This window comes from Sus scrofa, chromosome 12 (assembly GCF_000003025.6).
Source record: "Sus scrofa isolate TJ Tabasco breed Duroc chromosome 12, Sscrofa11.1, whole genome shotgun sequence".
NCBI lineage: Eukaryota > Metazoa > Chordata > Mammalia > Artiodactyla > Suidae > Sus > Sus scrofa.
In genome coordinates this window covers 45,166,872-45,192,798 of record NC_010454.4, presented here as the reverse complement: position 1 = coordinate 45,192,798, position 25,927 = coordinate 45,166,872, and the positions used below count along the sequence as shown (strand labels likewise).

Below are 25,927 nucleotides of genomic sequence, written 5' to 3'. Positions count from 1 at the left end.
GGTTAGGATTAGGTCCCAAACCTCTGGGCTCCCAATCCAATGCTCCTTGTACCAAGCCACACTGCCACTTCCTCTCTGGGCAGAGTCCGCTGCTGTTGAGTCCTTCTCTGACTGAATGGAGACATGGAGTCCAAAAGGATGTTCCAGGAGTTGAAGGCCTAAGGACTGGGGTGGTAACAGAGGGGCCTGTGACAGCCGGAGGGAAGGGTTGGAAAAAGAAGCCCAGAGAAAAGAGGATGGAAGGGTGGCTGGCACATGGAGGGGCATGGTGTAAGGCCAGGCTGAGCATTCAGCAGGAGCCAGGTTGGGCAGGGCCTCCAGGGCCACAGCGAAGAGTCTGCACTAGATACACTGCGTGGGCTCGCTGGAGAACCATGGAGAATTTAAATAAGGAAGCACCATGAGCAGCAACAGACTAGGGCGATTCCCAGGCCGCAGTTCAGAAAATAGTGATGTGGAGGGAGGAGTGCATTCAGCCCTGCAGGAGGGAGGCCACGGTGATAAGCTAGGTGAGCAGTGCCAGTGGGGAGCTGAGGAGGTGGCAGTGGGGATGAAGGGTAGGGAACAGATTTGGGGGCCAACCTGACAGGACTGCATGACTGATTGGATGTGGGGTATGGGGGAGGAGGCAAGATGCTAGCTTCTAACTTGGGCATGCAGATGGATGGTGAGGTCATTCCCTGAGATGGGAAACCAAGGGAGCTGCTGGTTGGGAGAAGGAGGTGGCTCAGTTTGGGGCACGCTAGGCATGAGATGCCTGTGAGGCATCTATCAGGGGATGGTCAGGGGAAGCTAGCCACGTGGATCTGATGCTTAAGACCCCACCTTGCTGGCTGGGGCCTCAAAGGCTACTTGGTTCAATACACCCGCCACACCCCTACTTTACAAGTAAGAAAACTGAGCCTGGAGCAGTGAAGGGACAGGAAGCATTTGGTGTAGCTGAAAATCTTTGGAAACAGACATGTTTACAAATCCCACTCCTGCTCATCTCTGTGTGACCTTGGACAGTTAGAAATTCTGAACTTCAGGTCCCATTTCACAGGGTTACTAGGAAGCTCCTCCTGCACTGAGGTGTCTGGCTCAAGGCCTGGGGGCTCCAGTGCTCAAGGAACACTGGGGATTGGCCAAGCCCCCAGGAGCCTGAGGGCAGCAGGGCTCAATCAGCAAGAAGAAGCCTGATTCCTGCCTTGCTCTATTTCCACCGGCAGGTCCAGAACATCAGCCTCCATGAAGGGGAGACAGTGACTGTGGAGGGCCTTGGGGGGCCTGACCCGCTGCCCCTGGCCAACCAGTCTTTCCTGCTGAAGGGCCAAGTCATCCGCAGCCCCACCCACCAGGCAGCCCTGAGGTTTCAGAGCCTCCCACCACCTGCTGGGCCTGGCACCTTCCATTTCCACTACCAAGGTAGGCAGCTGAGGGAAGAACCAGTCCAGACTGGCTGTCCTCCTGGGGAACTCTGGTGCTGTTACAGCCTGGGGGGAACACAGAGAGGCTAGTAACACACAGTTCAGGTGCCTGGTGAAGCTCTGTACAGCTGGAGGTGAGTATTGCCCATCTGACACCCCCAGGACCTTCCCTCCTCCACCTACCACCCTGCAGAGGATTTTTTGATTTTTTTTTTTTGGGGGGGGGTTGTTTTCTTTTTACAGCTGCACTTGTGGCATATGGAGGTTGCCAGGCTAGGGGTCGAATTGGAGCTGCAGCTGCCAGCCTACCCCACAGCCACAGCAACGTGTGATCCAAGCCGCATCTGCAACCTACACCACAGCTTGCGGCAATGCCAGATCCTTAACGCCGGATCCTTAACCCACTGAGTGAGGCCAGGGATTGAACCTATATCCTCATGGACACTATGTCAGGTTCTTAACCCACTGAGCCACAAAGGGAACTCCCAGAGAACTGGTCTTAAAAGGGGACCGACACAGAATCGGGTAGCCTTAGGTGTGCACATTGCACTCATCCATCCAGTAAGCTTTTCCTAGGCATCTGCTCCTTGCCAAGCCTGTGCTGGAGACTGGGCAGTATTAAGATCCAGCTAAGTCCTTGCCCTCAAGGAGTTCGGATCTCTATGGGAGGCAGATGCTTAACAGATAGTAACAATAGAAGCCCTCTCCCCAAATGCAGGCGGATCAAAGTCAAAAGAACTTGACCATCTAAAGGTCCTGAGCTATCAACCACACCTTCCTGAACTGCCTCATCCACCCTGGTTCTGGCCCATGTCCCAGTCAGCTCAGAATACCTCTGGAAATAGGAGGGTGGCATGATGTAATGGGAAAATCATAGGCTCAGGAGATGGGCAGCTCTGTGTCTGAATCTCTTTCCCATTGGCTGTTGACTTGGACCGGTCATTTGACCTCTAACCCTCCTTTTCTTCTGCTATAAAATAAAGACCAAAACACCTACTCCACGATGATGATGAGGATTAAACAAAACGGTGCATGTCAAGTGCTCAGCATGTGCTCCATGAAGAAACTGGAAACCAGTATTAATGAGCTGGCAGGATGGGAAAGGGAGGAAAAGGGGCTTGGGACTCTATCCCTCTCCCATCAGCATCTCTCCTGGATCCACCTTCCCCAGGCAAAGTCTTCTTGATTTCTTATGTATCTGCTACAGGGTAAGGAGTTCAGATTGGGGAGTGCTGATGGGGAAATACTTGGTGTGAACAATTACAGGATTGCCGTGCATTGTCAGAAACTACTTCCACAACCCCCCAGGGGGCCACAACCACTCCTCTGAAGATGGGCAGGCTTGGAACCCCCTCATAAGCACTTGCCCCTTCCTGGCCTCTCCACTGGGGGAGAAGGCTGGCATGGCAGCAGGGAGCTTGATGGTCAGCAGTGGCTGCCAGGGGCTTGTGAGAGGCCAAAGGCCAGCTGAGGCAAGGGTGAGCATCCAGGCAGCCCAGCCAGCCTCCCTAATGGCTCATCAGTTCTCCCTAGCAGCAGGCATAATTTCACGCCATGGTAACTTTCTCTCTTGCTTCGAATTCCTTTGCACATAACCCCAGACTTCCTCTGTTAGGTCCAAGAAAGGTAACTGAAAGAGTGAATTGGAGGCCTGCTGAAGGGTGCACACTCCAAGGAGGGGCTGGGATGGGAGAGCCGGCCCACTCCTGCCTCCTTCTCAGTTCCCAGAAGCCCTCCCTCCTCGGCCCAGTTTTTTGTCAATGATCAGCTCTTTCCTTAATGAGTGTAATTCCCCTAATTATAGGCTGTAATTAGCCCTGATCCCAGAGATGGGAACAGGAGGAGCGTGTGCTCATACGCGCTTCTCCCTGGGCTGCAGAAAGAGGGTGCCAGAAGAGGGGGTGAGGGGCCCTGTACCCACTCTCCTGCCAGAGCTGTCCAAGATAATGTTGGCGATCACAATGATAGGCTCCCACAAGGGCCTCATCTGCAGAACCAAGTTCCAGTTCCCCTCCCACAGCCTCGGGCAGGGTGAGGAAGCAGAGGGCTGTGCCAGCCATCCCCCTCCTCCCTTCTGAATATTCCTGGCACTGGACTTGGCCCCAGAAACAGATGCCAGGGAGAAAATAGCTCAACAGATTGCATGATGCAGGCTCCCCGGGAACAGTCGTCATGGCAACGGGAGGAAGCTTATCTGGGAAGTCGCACTTTACCCACCATGGAGTCTGGGGGCTTAGTCTGCCCTCAGCCTCCTGCTCTCACCTCATCTCTGCCCAATTTCCTAACCTGTGAAATGGGGGACCTCCCTTCCCAGAGTTGTGATAAGAACTCATAAGGAGGATGGAAGTACCAATGCTGGGCATGACGTCTGGCTCATGGCCTAGACCTCCCTGGGTGTCGCCCTCTCCATTCCAGATAGAGTGCCCCGTACCCTTTTCCCCATCCCACCCCAGCCTGGGGTTTCTCCCCAGATCATTGTGAGCGGCTGCCCTCCACAACCACCCAGGACAGCCTGGACTATTGCTCTCAGTTTCTCTGACTCCCAAGCCCAGGTTTCTACTTCACCTGGGAAGCAGGTGGGAAAGGGGAGGTAGAAAGCATGTGGGCTTTAGAGCCGGGAGCTCCAAGTGCCCACTCTACCGCTTACTGGCTGTGTGATCAGGGCAAGTCCCTTGGCCTCTCTGAACCTTATTTTCCTCATCTGAAAATGTGTTAATAACCCCTACCTTGCCTTCCTTCCACCTAAGCATGTTGTAGACATCAAGTAAGAAGAGTGTGAAGGCATTTTAGAAGCTGATGTGAGGTGCTTCTCTTAATCAAGATTACAGACAATAACAGCAGGCTGGTGTGTTCAGTGTTTGTTCTGTGCCAGATATTGCGCATATATCCTCTTACTTAACCCCTCATGTAACAACATTGGATGCAGTCCTCTAAATGGGTGGGTAACCAAGGAAACTGACGCACAGAGAAGTTAGGTAACTTGCCTAAGGTGGCACAGCAAGTAAGGAAGACTATATTCAAACCCAGGCAGTCTAACCTCAAAGCGCACCCCCTAAGCGCTGCTGCATACTGTCTGTCAATTACAAGCACTCACTCATTGGTCATTCTGGTAAGAACTCTGTGAGAGAGGGCTAGATAGGAATTATCTCCTGCTTTCACAGACCTAGTAACTAAGGCCAGGACAGGTAAAAATAACAAAACTTGTGTCCGGACCCTGGTCTGCCCAAAGGCAGCCCTTCTCTCTTCATACAAAGGCACACAGAGGCTAACAGAGTCCCTGCCTGGACCTCTCTTCCCAACCACCTAGTGCCACCTGTAAATGTGGGGCCCTCTCTACTCCAAGACCCAGGAGTAGTTCCTCAGTCCAGACAGTCCTCAAGAGTTTTCAGACTCTGTAACCCAGATTCTTCACTCAACTTCTCTTCTTGACCCCTCCAGGGCTTTCTCCTCTCAGACCCAAGCCCTGACCCCCATTTTTAGCTAAGGCCCCAACCTGGCCTTGGATTGGGGTTTGCCAGGTTGTTTTATAGGATTTGCTGCCACCATTTGGTCATACTTGGTATGACAACTCCAAGAGTTACCTGATTTTCCAGGGCAAATTCCAAAAAGGTGTGCACTGTCTCCCCACCCTCACCCAATCCTGTTTTAAAAAGAAATACACACACTTATCATCAAGCTTTTTAGCATTTCTCAGTGAATACTTGGAAAGCTTTTACTGTCTGACTTCAATCTTTCCTGCAGTAATTCATATTTGTCCCTCATAGGAAAAATAATATCAATACTTTACATCAGTATAGGCTTTTCACTATTTCAAGTGCTTTCATATCTATAGGTCATTCCATAAATATTTCTTGAAGATGTACTGTCAGCTGGGTTCCAAGGATACCAAGCTGAATAAAATACTATCTCATTTATTCTCTCAACAGCCCTGTAGGCGGTCTGGCATTTTGAAACTCATTTAACAAATGAAACCATGACACAGAAAGGCCAAGTAACTTGCCTAAAGTGTCAGAAAGCTTGGAGCAGAACCCAAACCTCCAATTTCCATCTCTCTAACCAGCCCAGGCTGCTGGAAATATCACTGGCACCTTCCAGGGAGTGGGGTCAGATTCTCTTCTTCTGGAATTCTTATGCTTCCTCTGGCCCCAAGAGACACCTCTAGGCAGGCAGGGGTGAGCCCCTTTTGCTCTGGCTACAACTCAGCCCCCACACTCACACACGGACATCACCCATTCTCTCTCTGCAGCCTATCTCCTGAGCTGTCACTTTCCCCGACATCCAGCTTATGGAGCTGTGACTGTCACTAGCCTCCACCCAGGAGGTAGTGCCCGCTTCCACTGTGCCACTGGCTACCAGCTGAAGGGTGCCAGGCTCCTTACCTGTCTCAATGCCACCCGGCCCTTCTGGGATTCTCAGGAGCCTGTCTGCATCGGTGAGTGGCCTGGGGCACCCAGTGCTAAACAGAGTGCGGGGGTGGGGGTGCTCATGCCTGCTCTCTGTCACTGTCTGGCACCTTCATTTGCTCTCCGTAAGGAAGCCAGAAAATGGCCACACACCTCAGTAATATTCACCCAACCTGCACTTATTGAGCCCTTACTGTATGGAGGTACTGCAGGTCTATAGAACTGAATTTTTAAATAGGGACTGACCCTCAAAGAGCCCATAGTTCCAGCAAATGGGAGAGGAAGAAAGCACATGGGTCACCAACTTCCAGAGCCAGAAGTAAAAGGTACCAGTGTTGAAGCAGAGTGACCTGGGCGGTTGGGGTGGCGGGGGCGGGGGGAATCATTCTTAGTTGAGTACTTGGGAGGCTTCCTGGGGGAAGTGGCAATGAAGGTCTGACATTTCAATGGCGGGAACAACATGGGCAGTGACACAGAGCAGAGGTGAGAAAGTGAGGGAGTTTTGGGGGACACAGAAGATAGCCAGGCTTGGCTGAGGCCTGAGATATGTGGAGGGGGCAGTGGGAAGACCTTGAAAGTCAGGCCAGGATATTGGGTGGGGAGCTGTTGAAGTTTTGGGAGAGGGAGTGGGGGGGCTCAGAACTATTCCTCAGGAGAGACAGCCAGGCTGTGTCTGGAGGCTACGCAGCCAGCCAGGCAGGCAAGCGGGTTTGAACTTAGACAGTGACTTTAGGAATGAAGAAGAGGCATGAGGTTCCAGGAACACTGATGAGGGAAAGAGGGAAAGTAGAAGACTCCCAGGTTCTGGTCCGGGGTGATCGGGGCGGGGCAGGGGGAGGTCTGAGATTGCTGCTGGTGGAGAGGGGCTGTTGGCAGAAGAGAGATGGAGTGTTTGGTTTGCAGTGTGAAAGGCAGCTTGGGTTTTTGCTACTTGTTTCATTCTGTAAACTTCTTCGGTGCCAGCCATAAGCAGAGGTGAATAAGCTAGACAAGGAGCTACGTCTGGTGGGAGGACTGGAAAGCAGCTCAGGAAGTTCAGTGCAGATGGTGCTGTGATGGGAGAACTCAGGGCACAGTGGGGATCCAAGGGAGAGAGAGCTGCTCCAAAAAGAGGAAGGACGAAAGGAAAGCTTCCCATTACATGCATGTTTAGAGCTTAGGGAAGTGGAGTGGATTCCTGGAAGAGCGCCTACGAAGATGTGGAGGCATGAAGCCATATGCCGTAGTGAGGACGCGATGAGGGGTGCCTGAAGAGGAGGGTGGTGTATGGGGAAGGGCTGAAGCTGAGTCAAGAGAGAACAGGGTTTATAAAGGGCATGAGCATCATCTTGAGCTTGGACTTTATCCTGAGGGTAATAGGGAGCCACTGAGGAATTTAAGTGAAGGGTGGGGCACAATCAGATTTGAAGGGCAGTCCCATTCTGAGACCAAGCAGAAAGCTGAGCCTGCCCTCTCTGCAGAGAAGCAGAAAAGAAACCACCACCCCCTCCCCAGGAGGCTTATTAAGTTAAAATATTCTGCAGTCTTGAACACTTGGAGCCAAACGCACTGGGCTTTGGCCATGGCAGCCTGGTTTCTGAGAGCTGGCAGTTGTGTATCCAGGAGAGAAATGCACTGCCTGGAACCAGCCACGGTCCTATTGCGAGACCCCTTCTCTGGCCCCATTTAACTGCCAGGAGCTTGTGGCCAAGTAACTCAGCAGCTGTCAGTGATGGGGATGGCAAACTGCTCAGCCTCTGCTTGGAAAGAGAAGACGAGGGTCACAGGCATGGGTGCTGGAAAGGCCCTCGGGGTCGGCCAGGAATGACAGTGGTAGTGATGCTGTTTCAGGAGGCATTCAAGACCACCTCCTGGCTGGCGATGTCTGCTAAGGGCACAGGATCTGGAGGTGGATGGCATGCACACCATGTGTTTGTCATCCCTGATCTAGTCCTATCCTCTTTGTTACATTCATTTACTCATTTTATTCAACACCAACTGTGTGCCTGGCCTGAAAAGACCTGGCCCCTGCCCCAGAGGGTCCCAGGTCAGGGACATATCCAGTAATGACTGGCTTAAGAAAAGCGGCATGAAGTGGAGGAAGCAGATACACCCAAGGAGGTTGGAGCCCTGGGTAAGGGGCGTTAATCAAGTCCACCGGGGAGGGAGTCAGGGACGGCTTCCCAGAGGAGTCAGCAGAGAGGGAAAGTGACTTACCCAGGGCCACCCAGCCAGGCAGTGGCGGATCTACCACAGTCAAGGGAGTTGCACACGAACAGTGGGAAGGGTTAGGAAGGAGGCAGACTGCCTGGAACTGCAGGGTCACAGGGGCAAAGGACTGACCTTTGGGCCGTGAAGGCAAGATCCCTGCTACCCTGTGCAGAAGGCACGGAGCTGGGATGGGCAGGGAGGCTTGCAGGGCTGTCTAGGCTGCGGCCGGGCTCAGCCCACAGTCCTGCCCCTGTCTCGCAGCTGCCTGCGGTGGAGTGATCCGCAACGCCACCACTGGCCGCATCGTCTCTCCCGGCTTCCCGGGCAACTACAGCAACAACCCCACCTGCCACTGGCTGCTTGAGGCTCCTGAAAGCCAGCGGCTACACTTGCACTTTGAGAAGGTTTCCCTGGCAGAGGATGATGACAGGTGAGGGGATATCCTGGTGGGACAGGAGAGCCTGACCTGGTAACATGCTGCCGAAGGGATGGTACCCAAGCCTGGGCCCACACCCCACCCAACTCAGCGACCAGCCACGCAGCTGCTGCTCTCCCGGCCCAGGCTCATCATCCGCAACGGGGACAACGTGGAGGCCCCGCCTGTGTATGATTCCTACGAGGTGGAGTACCTGCCCATTGAGGGCCTGCTCAGCTCGGGCCGACACTTCTTTGTGGAACTCAGTACTGACAGCAGTGGGGCAGCTGCAGGCATGGCCCTGCGCTATGAGGGTGAGCCTGCCGGGGCCTAAGCCAGGGGCTGGGGCGGGGTCTTGAGCCCTAGGGTCTGTTCTCACACCCTGCCCCCTGCCTCCATTCCATCCTCACTCCTTCCACCTTAACCCTTGCTCGCCTGGCACGCAGGTCTCCTCTGCCTACCCCTCCCCTCAAGTGCAGGATTCCTACCCCATCTTCACAGAGATCCCTGCCTGAACCCAGGCCGTCTAGTCCAAAAGAATGCATTCTCTAGACCTTGAAGAACAAAAATGGGCCCAACCCTTAAGAAGGAGAATTGCTGCAAGATTCATTCTAGCACCTCATGCACGCATGCATTAATTTATTCAAAAAACATTTATTGAGCGCCCCCTGTGTACTAAGCACAAACCAGGCACTGGGAATATAATGGTGATCAAGATGGCCTTCTGAGCATAATCAAGGATGGATGCTCTTGGCTGTGTCCCTGACTCCCGCTTCAAGCTTTGGACATACATCGGCAGGCAGGCAGACAAAGGCCTGGGGAGGAAGTAGGAGGACAACTGCCCTCTGTATTTGCCCCAGTGGAGGCTGAGCTGGGCTGGGCCCTGTGGTTTACAGCCTTCCAGCAAGGCCATTGCTATGAGCCCTTTGTCAAATACGGCAACTTCAGCAGCAGCGCACCCTCTTACCCTGTGGGTACCACCGTGGAGTTCAGCTGCGACCCTGGCTACACCCTGGAGCAGGGCTCCATCATCATTGAGTGCGTTGACCCCCACGACCCCCAGTGGAATGAGACAGAGCCCGCCTGCCGAGGTCAGTAGGCACTGGTGGGTGGGCCGGGCAGGGACAGGGAGCAGGGTGGGTTCCAGGGAGCCAGCCACAGGGCCTGGGACCACGGGGCCCTGTGACATGTGGTTCAAGCTTCCCCCACCCCCCAGGAGGAGGCAGGGGCTCTTAGCGGTGGGGAGGCACTCCTGCGGGCAGGCGGCAGCTCCAGGACATGGCACTGGCCGGGGTGGGGGGGTGCGGAGGGGACGTGCCTCCTGGGCCTCCCCTGCCTTCCAGCCGTGTGCAGTGGGGAGATCACAGACTCGGCCGGCGTGGTGCTCTCCCCCAACTGGCCGGAGCCCTATGGCCGTGGGCAGGACTGCATCTGGGGCGTGCACGTGGAGGAGGACAAGCGCATCATGCTGGACGTCCGAGTGTAAGTGCCCTCAGGGCTCAGCCAAGCCAGCTCCTGAGCTCTGGGGACATCTCTTGCCCGGTCCATCCTGGGGTCCCAGGCCTGCCCTCCCTGACACTCCTCCTCCACAGGCTGCGCATAGGCCCTGGTGACGTGCTTACCTTCTATGATGGAGATGACCTGACAGCCCGGGTCCTGGGCCAGTACTCTGGGCCCCGAGACCACTTCAAGCTCTTTACCTCCATGGCCGACGTCACCATACAGTTCCAGTCAGACCCCGGGGCCTCGGTGTTGGGCTACCAGCAGGGCTTCGTCATCCACTTCTTTGGTGAGCTTGCCCCTGTCCTCCCCTAATGCCAGATGCAGACCCTGAACCACGGCAAGTCAGAGAGGTCAGAGCAGTGAGGAGCCTGAGCGCTCTTTTTTTTTTTTTTTTTTTTTTTTTTTTTTTTTTTTTTGTCTTTTTGTCTTTTTGCCATTTCTTAGGCCGCTCTCACGGCACATGGAGGTTCCCAGGCTAGGGGTCTAATCAGAGCTGTAGCTGCTGGCCTACACCAGAGCCACAGCAACGCAGGATCCGAGCCGTATCTGCGACCTACACCACAGCTCACGGCAATGCCAGATCCTTAACCCACTGAGCGAGGCCAGGGATTGAACCCGAAACCTCATGGTTCCTAGTCGGTTTCGCCAACCACTAAGCCACGACAGGAACTCCCTGAGCGCTCTCTTATCTGATGAGGGAAAGTGGGGAATTCCAGGTGTCACCTGCAGGACGCTAATCTTGTTCTCCATCTTCCCTGAGGGCTCAGTGAGAAGAAAGGAGTCTCTGTTGCAGCAAGAGAGATTTGGGTAGGAAGAATTGCAAAACAGAAATAGGGACATGAGGCGTTCCCGTTGTGGCACAGCGGAAATGAATCCGACTTGGATCCATGAGGATGTGGGTTCGATCTCTGGCCTCGCTCAGTGGGTTAAGGATCCGGCGTTGCCGTGAGCTGTGGTGTAGGTCGCAGACACAGCTCGGATCTGGTGTTCCTGTGGCTCTGGCGTAGGCCGGCAGCTGTAGCTCTGATTTGACCCCTAGCCTGGGAACCTCCATATGCCCATGGGTGCAGCTCTAAAAAAAGAAAAAGAAATAGGGAACTGAGGAAAGCTGTTCATTTCTAACTTTCTGGTAACCTTTTAATAGAAATGACGATTTTCCCAACCTACCGGGCCCGTCTCTCAGGACTGAGGAAATGGCCAACATGGTTTTGGAAGTAAAGCCAAAGCTTAGGTGACAACCCTGGAATCTCAGGGACAGATGATGTCAAGGACAGTCAAGGAAGGGCCCTTGAGTGGGAAAGCACGTGAGCCTGCCCAGGCCAGGTTAGGCCTCGGACAAACTGGCAGGAGCCAGAGTGCACTCAGGGTGAGGGAGCTATCACAGTCGCTTTGGTGCTGGCCGAGGGCCTGCATCTTACTGCTATTGTGCCCCCAGAGGTGCCCCGTAATGACACGTGTCCAGAGCTGCCTGAGATCCCCAATGGCTGGAAGAGCCCGTCGCAGCCTGAGCTGGTACATGGCACTGTCGTCACTTACCAGTGCTACCCTGGCTACCAGGTGGTGGGATCCAGTGTCCTTATGTGCCAGTGGGACCTAACCTGGAGCGAGGACTTGCCCTCCTGCCAGAGGGGTGAGTGTACCTGTTCCCCATATTCTCCTCCCAATGCAACCTAGAAGCCTCTCTCCTGGATTCTGACCCAAACTCAAGATGTTATTAGCTGGTATCCATAGCATCAGTTCCTCACCTGTGAAACGGTATCATACTTTCTCATAGGGGTTATCCACCAAGTACTCCAAGTATTTTGTTCCTGGTATACAGCCAATCAGTTTGCTGACTCTGACGGATGGGAAGGGGACTAATGAGGGGATATACCAGCAGAGTAGGGGGCAGATAAACAGGGGGTGAAGCCATATGCCACAAAAGGGTTGGAACAAAGCCAGTGTGGACTGGCTTCTGTTGAGTTCTACTTGGGCTACTTCCCCCCCATCAACCCCCACCCATAGTGACCTCCTGCCATGACCCTGGGGACGTAGAGCATAGCCGACGTCTCATATCTAGCCCCAAGTTTCCCGTGGGGCCACCGTGCAGTACATCTGCGACCAGGGTTTTGTGCTGACGGGTAGTGCCATCCTCACCTGCCATGACCGCCAAGCCAGCAGCCCCAAGTGGAGCGACCGGGCCCCAAATGTCTCCGTAAGTGTCCAGTGGGTAGGAGGGGAAGATGCTGCCTCTGAAGGCTAGGGGCCTGGCCCCTTCACTCGACTCTGCCTGCTTTGCAGTGGAACAGCTCAAGCCATGCCATGGCCTCAGCGCTCCTGAGAATGGTGCCCGCAGTCCTGAGAAGCAGTTGCACCCAGCAGGGGCTACTGTTCACTTCTCATGTGCCCCTGGCTACGTACTGAAAGGACAGGCCAGCATCAAGTGTGTGCCCGGACACCCCTCACATTGGAGTGACCCCCCACCCATCTGCAGGGCTGGTGAGTGCTCTGCCACCCCTGAGTCCCTGCCGGGCCCACAGGGCTGCTCTGGCATAGATGTCAAATGTTGAGAACCAGAACCCCCTTTACGTTACCCTTGGTCTCCCCAGTCTCTGCCAGGCCCTTCTGACCTGGTGACACTAAGACGAATTCTGGGGTGGGCGCTCCTTGGACAAATCCTTCCCATGATCAGCCTGCTCCCTGCCTTAGTGGTTTGGCTCACCCACTGCCCTTGGCCCTCCCCTCTTGTTCCAGCCTCTCTGGATGGGTTCTACAGCGGCCGCAGCCTGGATGGTGAGCCCCCAACCTTGAGGGCCAGGGAAATAATCTCCCTGCCCTTTGTTTTCACAGCTCCCAGGCCATGGGTTCCCTAAGGAGGGAGGGCAGAGAAGGAGAGAGGTCTGGGGCTAGCAGGGCAAAAAGCTCCTTCCCTGCCCCCAGCCAGCTAGAGGGAGCTGGTGGCTGGATGCCCCTAGGCAGAGATGGGAAGTGGGGTCCAGGCAACAGGGACCTCTGCCCCAATCCCGTCCTCTGTGTTCAGTTGCCAAGGCGCCTGCTGCCTCCAGCACCCTAGATGCTGCTCACATTGCAGCTGCCATCTTCTTGCCGCTGGTGGCAATGGCGCTCTTGGCCGGAGGAGTGTACCTCTACTTCTCCAGGTAGGTCTGGCTTCCCATCTTGCCCTACATACCTGAATCACTCCTGCCCAGCACTCCTGACTCACAGGCTTCTCTGACCCACAGGCTCCAGGGGAAAAGCCCCCTGCAGCTGCCCCGAACACGACCCCGCCCTTATGACCGCATCACCGTGGAGTCAGCATTTGACAATCCGACTTATGAAACTGGAGTAAGTATCTGTGCCAGGCTTAACACCCTCATCAGGACCCAATTCTATGCTCCCTTGGGCAGGTCCCCCTGAGGGTCATGCCAAGACCTCTCTCTCTTCCCCTTTCCCTTGGGAAGGTGGATTATGGGCTGGCAAACCTTATACAAGTTTCCAACTCCCAGCAGTCTCTTTCCTTTGCAGGAGACGAAAGAATATGAAGTCTCCATCTAGGTGGGGCAGCCTGGGGAAGCCAGCTCAGCCCTGCATCACAGCCCAGCAGCAGAGCTCCCAGCTTCCTGCTGCCCCTCCACCTCCTGTACATACCACTGGGAAGAGATGCCACCAATCCCTCCAGAAGTTGTGCCCTTCCCGCCTGCAATACCCACCAGGGCCTATTTTCTTGGCACCACTGCCCACTTAGGGCCTTTCCTTGGGTCCAAGTCAGGGGCATCTGCCTCGAGGCAGAACACAGCAGGAGCACATGCATCAAGAACCAGCATTCTCCTGAGCCCTTTTCATGCCCTGGATCTCTAGCCTGGAATTTACAGGCAGAGCCAGAACACCTCTCTCCATCTGACCACCATCCAGCCCTGGCACGTAGCATCCTGCAGCAGGGTTAACTTGACAGTGGTGGAAATTGTGCCAGGGTGCTCCTCACAGGGCCATCACCAGTGACCCAAACTGTTCTTAACAGTGACTTCTGGGTAGTCCTGGCATGCTGACATCAGCCCCTTGAGGAGGGCTTTAGTCTTTCTCTAAGTCCCCAGTAATGGACAGTTCTGCCCTCTGTCCCTTCCTGGTGGAAACGATAATTCTAAGTGATCCTAAGGGGTTTAGGGACGTTACCTGAGCTCAGGTTGGGCTTCCCTAGGCCTCATCATTCATGCTCCACACCAAAGCAGGATACCCCACTGCTTCCCTGGCAGCCCTACACCCTGAAGAGAGGGAGACCTTCTCCTGATGTCAGTGGGGTTGTTAAAAACACCCTCTTTCCCACCGGCTGCTCCTCCAACCCCAGCCACTTGTCAGGCTTTCCTCCTGGCCACTGTATTTTGGGATAAGGGGAGTGGGTGGGCATATTCTGGAGAGGAGCAGAAGTTCAAGGGCCCAGAAGTTTGACATGGAACAGGGGATCAGAGAGTCCCAGGGAGAGGCCCAGGAGCTGGCTGCAGGCCACTTTGTACATGGAATGTATTATATGGGGTCTGGGCTCCAGCCAGAGAACAATCTTCTATTTCTGTTGTTTCCTTATTAAAATGGTGTTTTTGAAAAAAAAAAAAAAAAAAAGCAATGGCCTGGTAGATGATGCTTTCTTGGAGGGAAAGGCAGTGGAAGATAAATAGGATGTGGATTTTAGAACCAGAAGGCATGCTGGACCTACCAACTGATTATCACTAGATTTTATCAAAAAAAGTTACACACCAATGCTTCAGAGACTACTCTCCCAAAAAGGTCAGTGCAATGGATGGCATGCGAAATGAGAGGCCTCCACGGCTGGTGCCACAGGGGTGTGGGAACCTAGGACCACAATGCTCATCCATCCAAATGCTTCATTTCCTCCTCTTTTCTAGGTCTAGAACTACAGACTGGCACACATCCCCCAGGCCCTCCTCAAAGCCACTGTATTGCTAAAAAAGCCCAGGAAGGAGTTCCCGTCGTGGCGCAGTGGTTAACGAATCCGACTAGGAACCATGAGGTTGCGGGTTCGGTCCCTGCCCTTGCTCAGTGGGTTAACGATCTGGCGTTGCTGTGAGCTGTGGTGTAGGTTGCAGACGTGGCTCGGATCCCGCGTTGCTGTGGCTCTGGCATAGGCCGGTGGCTACAGCTCCGATTGGACCCCTAGCCTGGGAACTTCCATATGCCGTGGGAGCGGCCCAAGAAATAGCTAAAAAGACAAAAAAAAAAAAAAAAAAAAGCCCAGGAAGCTGATGCCTCTCTCCTTTTACTTCCTTCCCAGCTAACAAGGCTTAGGAAATTGGAAGAGAAATCAGAGACTGAACCTCTGAATATGAGGCCCTAGTTCGTCTTGGCCGCAGGGAACATCCAGGATGTTAGGCACAGAAGCAATGCACTGTAAGGGCTTGGCTCCTATTTTAGTAAAAGGAGTATCCATGGGCTCCAGAAAGACGTGGAGGTGGCTGAAGAGGATCTACCTAATTTTGCCATGTTTGGTCCTTCTCAGCCTCTATGCCTCTTCCTTATGGCCCCCAGCACCTTTTTAGATGTGTTTACCCAGTCTTGGTCCCCAGCACATCCATGCTAAGAGGTGTGCTCTGCATGGTTGCTCTTCAGAATAAGAGCAAGAGGCAGGCAACAAGGAGTTATGGACACTAAGAAGCCAGAAGACAAAAACCCTGAAGGAAATAGTATCAGCTACCAGGACTTCTACAGTCTTCCAACAGGGAAGTTTTGACCACTCATGGCTTGACCACTCATGGCCGCCCACCTCCTGGTTCTACCACAAGCCATCTTGAAGAGGTGAGGCTCCAGTCCATCAGAATGCAGTGCCTAAATTAGCCACAAGAGGTCACTTCCTAAGGCATCTGTATCCCATCTGCTTGTTCTCCCTTTATCCTCCTTGAATAGCCAGGGCTGGAGCTCTCCAAGGTGGCACAACTACTGGCCCCAATGGGACCTTACCCTCCAAGTTCTAAGAGGAAGGTGTGTGATGTGATTAGTTTCTCTGGCACTTGTCAACAGATCAAGTGTTACTTTCCTCATTAGCCCACTAATGCCTATTTCTGTTCTTAACTGCAATGATGGTATTGATCAAAGCAAGGCCTTGCTCATTGGGCATGTGCCACTGGCTTACTTATCTGCCCCACAATACCTTCAGGCTGACACAGCAGCACAGCTGGGCCCTGAGCAATAGGAAGGAAGCCAGGGCGGTGAGGGCACATGATGTATCCATTTGTGAGGGTGTGAAATACAGCCTCAGAAGGGATGAGGTTCAGCCACTTTCATACTTCTAGCTCTCCCCTCCTCTCTCTCTGAGGGCCACATCTCTGGCCCACAATCATTGAGTCTTGTTTGGGAGCTCTCATTGTGGCTCAGTGGTAACGAACCCGACTAGCATCCATGAGGATGCAAGTTTGATCCCTGGCCCTGCTCACTGGGTTAAGGATCCAGTCTTGCTGGGAGCTGCAGTGTAGGATTCAGATCCCACATTGCTGTAGCTGTGGTGTAGGCCAGTGGCAACAGCTCCAATTTTACCCCTAGACTGGGAACTTCCACATGCTGGGAGTGCCGCCCTAAAAGACAAAAAAATTCTTGTTTGCTGAGGCTGGTAGAGGACAGAAAGGGCCGATCTACATATCCTTTGATCAATAAGGCCCAGGACCTTAGTGTTCTTTCCAGGCACCAACAGGATCATTAGGAAAGTCAGAGAAACAGAAACCTAAGACCACATATGGACATCCTTACCCTATCCACTTTATCATCCCAAAAGAAGCAGCATCTCCTCACAGGCAGATAGATAGTGTCCTAACTTGGGAATCAAATCTTTTTCATTCCTAGGTCTGCCATAAATGCATTATGTGAAATATGCAAATCACTACTCTTCTCTGTGCCTCTGGAAATGAGGGGATTAATACAGATGCTCTTTAAACCCTTTCCAGTTTTAGGTTTCTGAGAATGCTAAGGATACCTTAACATCAAAAGTGAACCAGGCTACCTGCCCAGGATATCTGGTAAAAACGCCAACTAAATGCCTAGTGTCAGGCACAATGATGCCACTCCCTTCTCCTTCGCTCCATCAACAGTCAGGCAGAGACAACAGGCCATCTCCGAAGATGAGACCAAGGGGAGGGCGATCACAGAGGAGGGAGCTGAAGTCCTGCCCAGAATTTCAGTGAGGCCTTCAGACTACAAATCCCAGCATACCACACTGAAGCTATAAAAAGTATCTCTTCCGGGCAGGCAAATCACTCTTCCCCCAGTTCATCCTACTGCACACTGCATCGCACGCACATGGAACTACGGCTCCCACAATCCACCAGACCCATCGCGATTCTTGCTTCCAGGGTGCAATGCGCTCCCGTTCGCCCTTTGGCCCCTTTGCGCGTTGCAAACTGGGAATTGAAGTCCACAGTAGGCAGGTAGCTGGGCGTTGTCAGCATTACAAACTTCGCTTTTGGCTTCCTTTCGGAGAGTGGTTCTCAGAGATAGTGGTCAAGTCGTAACGGAGAGCTCTCCATGGTGCCATCACTAGCAAAGGCAAGCATGCTCAAGCTAAAATTTACTGTCGGGATCGGGAGGGAATTGGGAACAGTAGCCATCCAACCCGACACCGAAAACATCGTTTTCCGTTGCAATGGCTTTTCTTTTATCTTTACCAATATGGCGCCTGGTCCAGCCACACCTGACGCTGGAACCTGACAGTCCAGTACGACATCCTTAGGAGTACGGCCTATCAGTCCAGCCAGCACTACACTTTGCTCCTTTCTGTTCATGCCTAAGGACTCCAAGGACACGATAGCCTATATATCATTACCAAAATGGCGAAAGTATAAGCACTCTTGTGAGGGCCTACAGGTAACAACACGCCTGCGCGGGAGCCGGCTGCGTTGTTGTGGGGCGAGAGGGGAGCATCCTTAACACGCCTGCGCGGGAACCGGGTGCTCTTGGGCTATTCACAAACTCCAATGGATGAAGGGTCCTCCTGTTCCTGCGGCTGCGCTATGACCCTTACCAGCTCGCCCAGGCGCCTGCGCGAGACCTCAGGTCCCGCCCTTTTACCTCAGTACGCTGGCGCAGGGCAGAAAGGCGGGGCTTCGGTGCTCCAGACGAATGCCAGCGCGGCTGCGCGCTGGGGGGTACCCCCTCACTGCGGCTGCGCGGGAGCCCGGCCGCCGGCTGTCACTGCGGTTGCGCGCGGCGAGCGGCGATCCCGGGGCGCCTGCGCGGGTGGCTTTGCGGGCGCTCGCGGTAAGTTTGCGCCAAGTGCGCGGCAGCCGGGACGCAGACGGCGGCAGCGGCGAGAGGCGGAGCCCGGGGACCACCCCCCATCACCCTCCCCGCAGTCACCTCACGTACCACAACCTCACCTAACCTCTCACCCCCCCTCCGATCCCCCCAGCCCCGGGATGGCAGCGCCCGCCAGCCTTCCCGGCCGGACCAGCGGTCGCCAGCGCCGGCTTTAGCCTGTGGGACTAGGCCCCGCCGAGGCCTGACCCCCGGAGCCGGGACCCACCGTGCAGCCAGCCGCCGGGCCGGGGCTGAGGGGCCGCTCCCCCTCACGGCCCGTGGGAGGACGCTGTCGTCCCGGGGACTGGGGGCCGGGGGGTGGGGGGAGCCAGGGCGAAGAAGTCGGGACCCGTGTTGGTAAAAAAGAAGGGGGGCCGGGGTCAGGAGCGCCCCCTCCCCCCGCTACCCCCTCCCCCCGGGGTTGGGGGGGCCGGAGCAGAGAGCGCCCAGCCCGGGAGGTGGATGAATGTGGGAGAAAATGGAGACCAAGACGATCGTGTACGACTTGGACACGTCGGGGGGGCTGATGGAGGTAAGAGTGGCCCTCCTCATTTCTTTTCCCTAGCGCCAGTAGAGAACCTCCGCCCTCCGCCCCACAAAGCCGGTCCTGAGCTCGCAGCGCAAGAGGGCCGGGGAAGGGGGGGGGCTCTTCTCACCCAGACGCTCCCTCCCATCTTTGCAACTCGGGGGGCTGAGCTCAGCCGCCGAGGACGTTTGCAGCAGTTTCACCTACCCGCCGCCCTCGATTCGCTCTCCCGAAGCGCCAACCCACTCCATCGCGTTGCACCGGCGGGCCTCCCCACCCCCTTCTTGTCGGCCCCTTTGTGCTTCCCCCAGCACGTCCGGGTACCGAGCTTCAGGCCTCTCCCGAGCCTCGCTTTGGAGTCCCCCACTGTCCATACAAGGAAGTGGCGAGAAGGGAACCGCACACCCTCTCCCCATCCCCCCTACCCTGATCCTCCCCATTTGGAAGAAGCCGTTCTCGTTGTTGTGCTGCAGGAACGCGGTTAGGGTGGGCTCCCCTGTTCCGGGGGCTGAGAGGTTCTGGGAGCAGCCTGGATGGGAGGAAGAAGGACAAAAGGGGGGAGAAGGGTGGGTGACAGAGAAGCTGCGCCGGGGGGGCGACGGACCGCCCGGGAGCTCCGAGTGTGCACACACGCCATTTGTATGTGTGTGCAGCAAATCCAGGCTCTGCTGGCTCCCCCCAAGGCGGACGAGGCAGAAAAGCGGAGTCGGAAGCCAGAGAAGGAGCCCCGGAGAAGCGGCAGGGCCACCAACCACGACAGCTGCGATAGCTGCAAAGAAGGGGGGGATCTCCTGTGCTGTGATCACTGCCCGGCCGCCTTCCACCTCCAGTGCTGGTAAGGTCTGGGGACCCCTCTGTAGCCCCTTGAAGGACCCTTCTCGGCACATTCCTTCACCCGGCCTACCCCAGCCTGCCGAAATAACGGGCGTTTGCAGCCGCTAGCTGACTTTCTGCAGCCGCTGGGGCGAGCGCCTCCCCGCCCCCAGGTGCTGCCCGGATCCGGCCGTTCGAGGGGGAGGAGCAGCGGTGGGTCCGGACCCCGAGGTGGGGGTTGGGAGGAGTGAGGAGAGCCCCATCTGGGATTGGAAGTCGCTGGGGAGCCGGGACCGAGCCGGCAGGGCTCGGCCGGCGGTGGCGGGGGAGGAAGGGGAGGAGCTCCGGGCCCTGCGCCGCTCTCCTGCCCGCGCGCCCGCCGCCCTCGGGCTGCTGCCGGGCTGGGCTGTCCTCGGGGTGGGTGCGCAGGAGCCCTTGGCCGCCCTGGTCCAGGCCCGCCGGACCCGGCGCCCGGGCGCTCTGGGCCGTGGAAGAAATCATGGAGGGTGTCTCTCGAGTCCGCCTCTTCTGTGCCTCTCTGTTTACAATATGGCGACCTGCCTTTAAATTATATTTTTATTCTCAGCGCCATTTTGGCTGCATATATGATTTTCAAACGTCTCCCGGGGAACGGTGGTGGTAGCCTCGGAGTCCTTTCTGCAGAAGCTTCTCCGGGGCCGGGGCTGAGATCTTGCCGCTTTGGTCCCCTTTCTCTGCCGCCGCTTGCCCCCTGTTGCCTCTCGGAGCTGCCTCCCTCTTCCCTCCCCTCCCCGCGCTGCCGCCTCTTAGGAAATCGGGCCGGGTTAGACAATTAAAATTGCCCTTGGGCGCGGATTTCACTTCTCCGCTCCGGATCGGCGAACCCTTCGCTGCAAAATTCTCTGCTGCCGGGGCAGGATTATGTGCGGTGGCTCCGCGAGAGCGTTTTAAGGAGCGGAGAGCTGGAAAGCTGTGCGCTTCCCACCCCCTCCCGACTGAAAGCGAGGGGAGGGGAGAGACTGAAGAGGGAGGGAAGGACTAGGGTTGGTCGCCCGTTGCTTGATCCTCCTCTGCAGTTCAGCCCAGAACAATCCGGCCAAGCAGAGTTTACACTCCAGCTTCTGCCTGGAGAAATCTCCACCGCCCTCCACAAAAAAATAATCCCACCTTTGCGCCGGTACCCCGATTGCATCTTGTTCTAATGAGTCTTGTTCTGTTGTTCAGCAGCAGTATACTAAAGCAGACCTTGGTGAGAGGAGATGGCTGGAGAGAGAGCGGGAAGGAGAGGGGCTGTTGTATTTGTTCCCACCCGTTTTTGCGTTGCCTTTTTTAGCTCTCTGGGTTTGTTGTTGTTGTTGTTGTTGTTTTAAAAAAGAGGTTTTCCATAAGCACTCTGCACAGTTCCACTTACATTCTCTCTCTCGGTTGGTGGAATAGTGCCTGCTTTATATTTGTACTAATTGCTGGTTTTGGAACACTTATTAGACAGATAAGTGATACTGGGCAAATTAAGTCTGTGGTCAGAAGTTATGTATGAAACTCTCATTACCATTCACAGGGTTCTTTTGCCCAGGAGGGCACCCCATCTTGGCTTGCAGTGTTGCAGGGACAAAAACGATTATCCGGAAGGAAGCTTTGGCTTAAAATTTTTGTTATGAAGTGACTAATACTAGCAGGAAGGGTCTGTGGTTTTTAGCCTTTGCAGCCTAATAGGTGTAATCCACCTGGAAAGAAAAAATCTGTCAAGTTTCCTGTGTTGTTCTTGAGCACAGAAGAGATTTGTATTCGAACGGGTTGTATTTGCGTACCCAGTTAGTCCCTGTTGTTTACATTTTTTATTGTGCTCATTTGATAGATACTAAGACTGAATAGTAGACTTCTTGGTTTAAAATTTGAGTTAAACAGTTCCTGGTGATGTAGTGGGTTAAGGATCGGGTGTTGTCACTGCTATGGTTCAGGTCACTGCTGTGGCCTAGGTTCAGTCCCTGGTCCCAGAACCTCTGAATGCTGTGGGCGTGGCCAAAAAAAGGAAGAAAAATAAATAAAATGTGGGTTAATGTTTTACCTCTATAGTGAAGTTAGTGTTAACTAAGAAAGGTGGTTCCTCTAGTGAGTGAGAATTTTGTAAGCTCTTTATTATCATTTGTTTAATAAAGCCAAAATTGTTTACCAGAAACCTCAGGCATAGGGAAAATGTGCTGCTTTGCCTGAGACTGGGCTTTTTAAACTCTGAAACTTAGTCTCTGAATTTTTGAATTGGGTGAGTCCAAGTCTCCTCAAGTTGTAACAATTTATAGTTTCTATTTTAGCTGGTAGGGGAGAAGGAGGGGCTTTTAGCTGTTGGTGAGATTGGGCTTGCCCAGGCTGCATTTCATTGAATTTTTTTTTTTTTTTTTTTTTTTTTTTTAAGAGCATGAATGGGAACTGGTAAACAGAGATTTGAGAATGCTAGTATATGAGGTAGGGTTTATTTCACATCTCTAGTGCCCTCTTTGAAGATGCCTTGACTTATCTGGGTAGTTATATAAATCATAAAACGTTCTAGATATTGGTACAAAGGCAGGAATTCTTTTTTCAGGTGAGGCTAATTCCACTTTCCCTCCTCCTACCCCACACTTTTCAGCCCAAGTGAAGAACTTCATTAACCATCTCATCTGCAGTATTAGGTGAGGCTGTTGATGGTGTAAGAAAAAATTGATTCCTGAGTGTGCTCACATTAATTTGTCCCATTATTGCTTACTTGTGTCACATGGGAGTGAAGTTAAGAGGTGTGACTATATTTTCTCTTGCTTTCCTTTTTAACTGGCTAAAACTGGATTATTTAGAAAAGCATAGTAATAATTTTCCTCATGTAGAGAATGTACAAAAGTGAAGATGGGGTTTTACAAACCATGTAGGTCATAATTGCAGTGTTGCTGTGGGTCTCCATTCAAAACTCTGTGCAGCAGGTCCTTTTTCAGTCTCCAGTGTGCCTTGCCAGCTTGCCTCACAGTGAATAGGATCTGGTAAAAATGCTCCAGAAGTGATTCTAGGCAGACTTTACCTCCTGCGCTTGTGACATAATCATAACCACAGGGGATTTTTCTAAGATAAGCTACTGGAGGAAGCCACTGGTCAACTGAGCTGTTTTTAATTGTCTTCTCTTTTCTCAGGGGCTAATGCTCTGTATGAGGAAAAGTCTTTTCTTCCCAATAAGAGTGGGAGCCCTCTTTCTGGGTTTTCTGTGATCTTCTGGGTGAAGGAATGAATTGTCCTGTGCTCAGTACCATGAACTCTGAAGAATTAAACCTGAGGAGCTGATTGATGCCTTTGTATTTGTTTGAGTGAAAGTGTAATCATTTTATCCAAGTTTAACTGATTTATCGGAGTTCCTGTCGTGGCTCAGTGTTTAACCAATGCTACTAGGATCCATGAGGATGCGGGTTCGATCCCTGGCCTCGCTCAGTGGGTTACGGATTCAGCGTTGCTGTAGCTGTGGTGTAGGCCAGCAGCTGCAGCTCCAATTGGACCCCTATCCTGGGAACCTCCATATGCTGCAGGTGCGGCCCTTAAAAAAAGACAAAAGACCCCTAAAACTTAGATACGTTTTTTTTAAAAAGTTTAACTGGTTTATCAATCATTCATAGTTGTGGTAGGGGGTTGCTAAACCTGCCCCTGGAGAATTAGAAAGAGCTATGTTTTAAGTGTTCCTTGGTGAACCTGACCTTTCTTAGAGTTGTATGCGGTAAGTTGAACTTCCTGAAAATAGCGGTATCCATGTACTGGCCCCTAATAATCGGCTTTTTAAAAAGTAGAGTAGTTTCCTGGCCTAGAGGTTAAGGACTCGTTGTTCTCACTGCTGTGGCTCAGGTTCCTGCCATGACACAGGTTCACTCCCTGGTGCGGGAACTTAAGCATACCCCCAAAACAAAGCTAAAGAATAGAATAAATGTATTTTAAAAATTAGAATCACTGGTGGAGCTCTAGTTGCCAACCATCTTTCTGTTTGAGATGGATAGGATTGTTCTTACTGATAAAGTGAATACCATAGGGCATTGGTAATGAGACTGACTGGAACCTGAGCAGTTTCCTCTGATTGCCTGTTGCTCAAACAGTCTGAGGGACCAGGACAGTCCGATTGAGAAGTGCATCTACCTCAGCAGACCTCAGCATGGGCGCTTCCCGTCAGACAGATTTCTGTAGCATTTGCCTCCGCATGTTATATTTGGAATTGTTGGCCGGCTTTCCTCTTTCTGGTGTTGGCAGCAAGATCCAAAATGAGGTTTTCGAAGAATGAGAGTAAAAAGGTCTCTGTGCACAGGCAAAACTAAGCTCAGCTTGGAGTTTTGCATATTTAATTTTCAGTGAGTCAGAACAAGAAAGGTTTCACACACAGTAGAAAACTGCCTTGCAGAAAATCTTCGCTGTTTGAGCTTTTAAGGAGGTGATTTTTCTGATTTTGTTGTGTTTAGTTCCTCATTAGAATAGTGTCAGACAAGTGGTGAAGTTAAATTGCATTTATTTTAACATCTTACAAATCTGTTGTCTCTGATATTCTAAGTGCTTAGAAGCCTGGCACAGAAGAACTGGAGGTGACAGCATCTGGACTCACTTCTTTCACCCTGCCCCCTCAACAAACCTAATTTGGTTTTACGTGTATTTTATTTCTTTATTTTTGAGTTTGCAATGTTTTGTTGGAATCTGGGCATGTAGTGTTGTTTTTAAATGGTCCACTCAAACAGAGAAGGTCCAGTAATGTTCAACATGCATGCTTTATAAACTTTTTGTATTTTCTAGGGCCGCACCCAAGGCACATGGAGGTTCCCAGGCTAGGGGTCTCATTGGAGCTGTAGCCACCGGCCTGCGCCACAGCCACAGCCGTGTGGAATATGAGCCGCACCTGCAACCTACACCACAGCTCACAGCAACGCCGGATCCTTAACCCACTGATTGAGGCCAGGGAACGAACCCGCAACCTCATGGTTCCTAGTCGGAATCTTTAACCACTGAGCCACAACCGGAACTCCTGCTTTATAAACTTAATGTGTGCTTGTTCTTACGTAATGTATGCTTTAGTTCAAAGATAAAGGGTAATCACTGTTTAAATAATATTCCGGGGTGAGTTGTTTACTCACAAAATGTTTGTGACTCGTGGCTTTGGTTGAGAAAGGAAGCATCAGAAATTTCAAAACTGGAAAGAGAGGTCATACTCCTCGAAGATAACAGTTTTGTGTAACTTGAGGCAAGAACTTAGTGGTACTCTTTTAGGAAATTTTTCATTTCAGGGCTGTTCTAAAATTAATTACCATACTCAGTGAAAGGTAGGATGCAGTTATAATCTCATCAATCTCCTGCTGTTCCTTAAGGCTCTCCAAGTACTTCATGGATGGGCCACTAATATATTAAGACTATTTGAGGTCTTTGTAAATGACTTGTATGTTTTTTACATGCATAAATGTGGAAAAGTCTTGTTTAGATACTGCCTTGGTTTTCTGGAGTTGGGATTCCTGTTGGTCTTCCTTTTTTGTTTGTTTGTTTTTTGTCTTTTAAGGGCAGCAGTGCAGCACATGGAGGTTCCCAGGCTAGGGGTCTAATCGGAGCTATAGCTGCCAGCCTACACCACAGCTCACAGCAACGCCAAATCCTTAACCCACTGAGTGAGGCTAGGGATGGAACCTGTGTCCTCATGGATGCTGGTGAGATTCATTAACTGCTGAGCCACCTCGGAACTCCTTAAAATTCTTAATCAAGTGTGTTTTCAAGAGTTTTTTTTTTTTTTTTTTAAAGCCAAGTCATTAAGACAAATCATTAAGACAAATCATTAAGACAAATAAATTATCTAATTTGAACTGAAAAGGAACTCGAAATAGTTACTACTGTGTATTGAATGACAGGTTTTTGTTTTTTTTTTTTATTCTCTGAAAATACAAGAGATAATCAAAAAGGATAAGTCGAGTTTTCAGGGTTCATCCTTGTAGGATTTATTGATACTTTATTCCTTTTTATGGCTGAATAGCATTTTTTGTACGGATATACCACTTTTTTTTTCTTTTGGCTGCATATGGAAGTTCCCAAGCCACAGCAATGACAATGCAGGATACTTAAACTGCTAGGCCACCAGGGTACTCCTAGATATAACACATTTTATTTAGTTATTTACTTTTTTTTCTTTCTGTCTTTTTAGACCTGAGACATATGGAAGTTCCATGGCTAGGGTTCGAACCAGAGCTGTAGTCAGCCACAAATTGAAGCGCCACTGGATCTTTAACCCAAATGACTGAGGGAGGCCAGGGATCAAACTTGCATCCTCATGTGTACTAGTTGGTTCTTAACCCATTGAGCTGCAACAGGAACGCCCATGGATGTACCACATTTTTTTTTTTTCGAAATTGTAAAGCATTTTTTGTATTACTCAATGAATTTATTAATTTATAGTTGTGCAGTG

At 52.4% G+C, this 25,927-nt stretch overlaps 2 protein-coding genes across 5 annotated transcripts in view; both read left to right on the top strand.

Annotated features, from left to right (window-relative positions):
- The window catches only part of SEZ6 (seizure related 6 homolog), a 45,538-nt gene extending 31,031 nt beyond the window's left edge, over nt 1-14,507 (top strand). The window contains 15 exon segments of the mRNA XM_021067505.1: nt 1,209-1,404; nt 5,653-5,838; nt 8,261-8,429; nt 8,562-8,728; nt 9,311-9,505; nt 9,758-9,896; nt 10,007-10,203; nt 11,353-11,547; nt 11,922-11,987; nt 11,990-12,115; nt 12,198-12,395; nt 12,651-12,689; nt 12,937-13,054; nt 13,139-13,241; nt 13,422-14,507. Coding sequence (XP_020923164.1) covers nt 1,209-1,404; nt 5,653-5,838; nt 8,261-8,429; nt 8,562-8,728; nt 9,311-9,505; nt 9,758-9,896; nt 10,007-10,203; nt 11,353-11,547; nt 11,922-11,987; nt 11,990-12,115; nt 12,198-12,395; nt 12,651-12,689; nt 12,937-13,054; nt 13,139-13,241; nt 13,422-13,451 — 2,124 coding nt within the window. The 3' untranslated portion in view covers nt 13,452-14,507.
- Nucleotides 18,044-25,927, top strand: part of PHF12 (PHD finger protein 12) — a 44,892-nt gene continuing 37,008 nt past the window's right edge. Inside the window, exons 1-3 of one of the 4 annotated variants that reach the window (XM_005656997.3) lie at nt 18,044-18,146; nt 18,298-18,717; nt 19,365-19,546. In XM_005656997.3, coding sequence (XP_005657054.2) covers nt 18,652-18,717; nt 19,365-19,546 — 248 coding nt within the window. In that variant the 5' untranslated portion in view covers nt 18,044-18,146; nt 18,298-18,651. Of the gene's footprint in view, nt 18,718-19,364; nt 19,547-25,927 lie in introns of all 4 variants that reach the window. The other 3 variants (XM_021067493.1, XR_002337280.1, XM_021067491.1) reach the window with 3 other exon arrangements.